The sequence below is a fragment of the Etheostoma spectabile genome, chromosome 16 (genome assembly GCF_008692095.1).
Source record: "Etheostoma spectabile isolate EspeVRDwgs_2016 chromosome 16, UIUC_Espe_1.0, whole genome shotgun sequence".
NCBI classification, from domain to species: Eukaryota; Metazoa; Chordata; class Actinopteri; order Perciformes; family Percidae; genus Etheostoma; species Etheostoma spectabile.
The window spans coordinates 12,887,566-12,894,185 of record NC_045748.1 but is presented as its reverse complement, the minus strand read 5'-3'; the positions used below and the strand labels follow the sequence as shown (position 1 = coordinate 12,894,185).

The window sequence follows — 6,620 nt, the reverse complement described above, 5'->3', positions numbered from 1 at the left end:
TCCCTTGAGATTGAAATCTCTTTTCCGAGGGAGACCTGGCCAAGACCGCACACCAGTTACAATTTAAATAGAAATACAGCATAGTCAAAACCACACATAGAGGAAAGGAACAGGTCACATGAGGCAGTTGCATTTTTGAATTACATGGCATTTTAACATGGCCTTAAAATCATTTATTATACTTTATTTGTTATGCTTATATTATACTTTAATGGGACTAGATCAATTAGATGGAGCACGTTTTGCAAGTTATTCCAAGGCCATGGAGCAAAATAAGAGAAGGCTTTTTTTCCCCAGCTTAGTAAAAACCCTTGGAACCTGGTAAGAGAGAAAAGAAAAGATGCTAGAATGAATAGCTGTGGATGCGGTGAGGGGCCCATAGAAAAGGCCCTTCTGGTGGGCCCAGAATTTTTGCTACGCCCCTGGACAGCAGAACCAAAACATGCCTCTTGCCATAGATGTAATACTGTTTTATATCTACTGTATGTCTCTTGCATTTTCTTGAAGAAAAAAAAAATGCTAGGCTTGACAGTGTGCCACCCACAAAGTAAATTCACTGTTTGGAAAGAGATAGGATTGCCCAGGACTGTGGATGACAAGTCATTGGGAGAAAACACACATCTAATGGGTTGCAAACATGAGCCTCTTTATATAAACATGTACATACATCTGTATTTTTGTTACAAGTCTCTCTTATAGTAAATGTAGCAGTTCAATAAATACTGAACTAAAAATGCTTCAAACATCCATGACTCCAGTTTGTTGACTTGAACTCCACCTCATGCCATATCAGTTCAAAGGCAAACTTTCCCAACTTGTTGACCCGACCCTAATGAAAGAACAGCTTGTGCAGAAGACTTTTTATGGGTCCGGCTTTCCTGCAGTCAGCATAACTTGAAGCTAACTCAAATCGGTGGACATTGCCCACAGTCTGTCTGAATGGGAATCCATTAAGCCATACAGGTTTTAAGGATCCACCACTGCAACCTTTAAGTTTACCTTAAAACACTTTTAAAATGGAAAACATACATTCCTCCCTGAGTACAAGATTACATCTTGATCACTCATCAGTGTACCAGTAGCTTGAACAAAAATAGTTTCATGTAACCACTTTTATCGGTTCATCCCCTACCTAGTACTTCACACTTTTTTTACATGGGTCAGTATGACAGTGTTATGTATCTTATTTTTAAACTGCATGAGTGTATTCATGCAATGCATTTTAGAAGTACAATGATGGTGCTAAAGTATGATGGTGAAGCAGTGCCATTGTTTCCAGTCTTTAAGAAAAGCTATGTGTATTTTCTCCCATTGTTATCATTGTAATCCTGTACAAAGTATTGTCCACCTTGCTGCCATATAGACAAACAAAAAAGCCATGTGATTCTAAATGCGCTTTAATCTAAAAAAGTTGAGGTTTCTATTATTGTAACCTCACACTGAACAATGATCCTTTACTTTGTGTATGTCAGAAAGAGCAATTTAGCTTTGTTACTACTTCTGAATGAAAAGGCAGATGTCAAGTTCAGAGTCTGCCAATGATTAGGATCAATGCACAACATAAATCAGGATTAATGACTGATTGACCCTAATCTTCCAAATCATGTCAAGTAAAGCTTTTCGACATGGCTGAAACTTCATAGTCAGGGCTCCTGGACAGTGTCAGATTATAGCTAAAGATTGGATTATCACTGCTAATCCAATTAAACATGTGCTTAAATTGGCTGTCAAACTCGTGTCATTGTAAGGATAACCCTGTGGAAAGATTGATAGGCTTATTATAGCAGACTGAAATGTGTGTTATAGTCAAAAACTTTAAATCAAATGTAGGCCTACTACAAGAGCTGTGACTGTGAAGAAAAATGACATAATGTTTTAACAGTTATTTTATTTAATCTCATCTCCTCCAGGCTATGACATGAACATAGGCCTTCTTAAAGAACTGTTGGTCTGTAGACTGTACGTAGCTTGTGACATCAGAGTGGTCCAGTAACCGGAAATGGTAGAAAAAAAATACACAACCGATGACGATTTGACTCCACCTCATGATGCCATTTAGCAACAGATGAGCAACGCGATACATGTTGATTTTTGGGCAGCCGGAGACAAGCATTGCCATTGACAGGGTGCTTTAAAGTTCTACTTCTGACTGTGTAATGGTTGTCCGGGTCGCTGTGCTTCCCTTCCTTCTTGCACTGTAGGCTGGCCAGTGTTTTAGAGGCTTCATTTTCCAGAAACCGCGTGTTATAGCTGGCAGTCACTTTCTCTGACGGATCGCTATGGATGGGCTATGGATGATAGCGCTGCTGCTGATTCCGCTCCTGATGTGGACCAGCAGCACGTTTGTTTTTTATTTCAAAAAGTGCTTTTACGTCGCCTGGATGATGGTGTTGGCGCTTTTCGCGATTCCTCTGTGTATACTGAAAAGCGGGGGCAGAGACGTTGAAAACATGAGGTGAGTTTGTTTGCATAATAAATGTCGCTGGCAGCACCGTCTGACAGCTAGCCAACGTTAGCTTCCTAGCTGGCTAGCAGCTGCCGTAGTTATATAAAACATTAATATAAAGCAACGTTACCCGTCTCATTGTAGCCAAGTGGCCTGTTAACATAACGCCACTATAACGTCTGGGAGTTTCCAGCTAGTATACCAGTTTGTCTGACATTTAAAATTAAAAAAATACTTGATGCATTTTTAATCATACATATGCTAACATTAGCCCCCTAGATACCATGGCATAAGGAACGTGTGAACCCTAGCTAGCTGAGAACAAGAATGCTATCATTAACATTTAGCGTTACGTCCATGTTAAGTGCTAGCGATACAAGTTGGGGCTTGTTCCGATGTGGGTGAAACAATACTAGCTTCAGATAACGGTAATTCCATCTTCTGTAAGAATGTCTGCTAATGCATCTTCTCTCCAAATGCCTGAGGTTAGCCAAGTTACACGGGGTGAGCACTTAACGTTAGGCTGCCCACTGAAGATCACAAGGCTTTCATTGTTTTGCCAGCTAGTTATGGTAAGGCTGTTTTTTATGGCAGCTTTTTAATGGAAATCACGCTTGCTAAATCTGTTCAAGAATGTTGATGATGCAACTGATATCAGTGTGCCCGTTCAAAGTAGACCTTAAAAGGGTGTTACTCGAATATATATATATATATATATATATATATATATATATATATATATATATATTATGGCATGCCGTTTAGGAAATAATATATATATATGAAGTTTATCCATCTGAATATATGGAATGAAAGTCTGAATATATTGAATGGAAGTCTGAATATATGGAATGGAAGTCTGAATATATGGAATGAAAGTCTGAATATATGGAATGAAAGTCTGAATATATGGAATGAAAGTCTGAATATATTGAATGAAAGTCTGAATATATGGAATGAAAGTCTGAATATATGGAATGAAAGTCTGAATATATGGAATGAAGTCTGAATATATGGAATGAAAGCTGACGTCATTACGGTGCTGGCGCCATCTTGTGTTGTGGCTGATTAATCAGGATGTAACAAATGTGGACGCTATGAGTGAATCGGCTAGGAATATCGTGTCAGCTATTTTGAGCAATGAAGAGATTATAACACTCTGGCAAATGCATGTACGGGCCAAAATACTGGTAAACCGTATCCAGTGCCACACCATTAGCTTCCAGTTGAAGTGTTACTTTTGCCGACATTCCCAAGAGACTCATAAATTCTTCAAGAATGATGCATAATGTTCTTTCGGCAACGTTTTGTTGAACAGGATTGCTAAAGCACTAAGAATGTCGCAATAATGGGAATATGATCCTCAAGGTGACGCTATAATTTCCAAACTGTTTGTGTCGTTTGGAGTAGACCAGTTGTTGCACAAAAAAACCCTGCAGTTCAACAAAGATTGGACATTTCAGCCGATGCCATTTTGTAAATCAGTGAATTCAGAAAGGTATCCCTTGGTGACATTTCTGTCAATGTATTCCAACTTTATTCCATATATTCAGATTCATTCATATATTACTCATCCAATTCAGACTTTATTCATATATTCAGACTTTCATTCCATATATTCAGACTTTATCCATATATTCAGACTCATTCCTATATTCAGACTTCATTCAATGCAATTTCATTCATATATTCAGACTTCCATTCCATATATCAGATTCATTCATTATTCAGACTTATTCCATATATTCAGATTCATTTCATTATTCCATAATTCAGAATTCATCCAATTCAAGTTCATTCCATATATTCAGACTTTCATTCCATATATTCAGATGGATAAACTCATTAATATATATATTATTCCTAACGGCATGCCATAATATATATATATATATATATATATATATATATCTATATATATATATCATCTGAGTATATATATATATATAGGGGTTGAATGGATGTAGGGGATAAATATAGCTATAGGCTAGCTCTAATATATATACTTTTGATTAATGAAATTACTCTACTGTTTGTTACTAAGAGTGGCCTACCACTTCGACCTGAAGTAGGTAAAGGTGTGTGGATGAATAATCAAGCAGCGTACAACTCTAACAATTGACACATGTTGATTTGTGAGCGAAACAAGCTGCGAGGGGTTTGGCTAATGTCACTGTATGAGCAGCATATTCTTAAGGATTGGTTCATAGATACAGCGTACAACGAGTGCCATTCCATCAGCCACTTTTCGCTCTCGGCTCTACTGTAGGATACTGTAGGACTCTTTAGGAGTGACCCCTTAACATTACCACTGGAGGATATATGTTATTTTATACCCAACACACACACACACACACACACACACACACACACACACACACACACACCGATCAGGTCAACTGATACCTGTGGATACGGATTGAAATGTAATATGCCTTCATGTTTGTTGTTGTGGTTAAACCTACTAGATGGTGAGGATAGATTGCTGGACACAAGTGACTGCAAGCGAGTAATTACTTTGAAGAGACAGATGCCAGATGGCAAGTTTCCCCCTGATTAGAGTTGGGTTACTGCATAGTTATGAGGCCCATCCACAAAGCAACCTCACTTGGCCTCGATCTGCTGACAGCAGCCCTGTCAGTTATGACAGCAGACCTTACTGCCTATCTGCTCTAGGAATAACCATTTTGCTGTCATGTTAGCTGTGGTGGTGGTGTCATGTCGCGCCAGTGAGCCCATTCTGTCAGGTCAAACGTTATCTAGACCTGTTGACTGTGACAAAGTGACTGAATTGAGGTCAGACCTTGCACAGGGAGTGAATAGAGTTTGTTGGATGCACATTTTAGACACTAGCCAGCTCTGGCAAAAAAGTGCTGTCATGAAGGACAGAGTAGTCTGTCACAGAGATTTTGTTATCAGACGGGTAAACAAAGGCCTGCATTCTGGGTTTGACTACTTGATTCACAGCTGACTCTGAGGACTTGAATGTAACACAGTAAACAGTGGTAGGCCAGAACAGGCCTCTGCATGTACAGTCAGTAAACAGCATACATGGAACTCAAGTCACTGTTAATGTTGTGCTTGCATTTCCTGAAACACTCTTGTTGGTTTTCAATTTTTTTTGTGTCTGTGCATTCTACAGACACAGTTTGACCTGTCACAGTATGTGAATGTGTACTTTTGACCAGCTCAGCTTGAGCTCAGGTTTCCTACTATGTAACAGCTTTTAACATCCGTGGGAGACTACCAGTTTTGCGGTCTGTTTGACTAAGCAGTCATTTTATCACTCCCTGCCTTTTTTGATTGAATTAATCATCTGCTATGTCATTGGTATCATATGACCATGTCCATGTTGTGAACAAATCCATGACCCTTGTCCCGCAATTAGCTTTGGCGCTGGTACAGTATCTTTGTTGGTATAATGTGTTAGTCAGGTTAAATTGAATCTATGCAAATAACACATCACCCAAATGTCATTATGATCTGTAGGAGAAATGTATTTAAAGACTGATAATAAAATGAACCAGAGGAAAACCTTAGAGGATTGGCCATAAAGAGAATCCAACTGAGGCCATTTTATTCCCCTTGAACAATTGCTGCAACACTGGCTGAGTCATTGCATAACCAATGGCTTTTGCACTAGACTGAGTGTGCTATCGCAGTACTGCTGTGTTGAAAGATAACGTTTACGACTGTATTCTGGTTGAAAGGTTAGCTATTTTACTACAGTACACAATTAAAAATAGCCTATGATGTATATGTAAGGCAAGCTTAGCATCAACAGATGATTGCATTAGGTGGAGGCACAAGGCAATGAGCATAAGTAATAGATTCATGAGCTTTCTTGTGTCTTCCATTGACATTGTGAGCTTGACCTTTTTGAACAAGGATAGTAATTCATATCGCTTTGATTTGATTACCACAAATAGAAGGGACACTTTTTCTATGCGGGTTCATCATAACCCAGCCCAATTTACAAACAGTGAAAAAAACAAATCTTGGCAAGAGATGGTAAAATAATCATAAAAGAGTGTACACTATATCATACAAAAACTAATAAGAAAATCATTTAAAGAGGAGTGGCTATTTAATATTAACCTGGTCCTACCAGAGTCTCATACATTTCATTTGTCTGGCGACTCTCTGTTGACAAGTGTTAACTTCCTTGAAGGCG

At 38.6% G+C, this 6,620-nt stretch overlaps 1 protein-coding gene and 1 long non-coding RNA gene across 2 annotated transcripts in view; one reads left to right on the top strand and one right to left on the bottom strand.

Moving 5' to 3' along the window:
• LOC116703922 (uncharacterized) overlaps positions 1-6,620 on the bottom strand; it is an 8,463-nt gene that overhangs the window by 1,306 nt on the left and 537 nt on the right. The window contains exon 2 of the long non-coding RNA XR_004335544.1: positions 4,940-4,945. This is a non-coding gene — a long non-coding RNA (uncharacterized LOC116703922). The remainder of the gene's footprint in view (positions 1-4,939; positions 4,946-6,620) is intronic.
• agpat2 (1-acylglycerol-3-phosphate O-acyltransferase 2 (lysophosphatidic acid acyltransferase, beta)) overlaps positions 2,051-6,620 on the top strand; it is a 21,384-nt gene continuing 16,814 nt past the window's right edge. Inside the window, exon 1 of the mRNA XM_032539010.1 lies at positions 2,051-2,455. Coding sequence (XP_032394901.1) covers positions 2,280-2,455 — 176 coding nt within the window. The 5' untranslated portion in view covers positions 2,051-2,279. The remainder of the gene's footprint in view (positions 2,456-6,620) is intronic.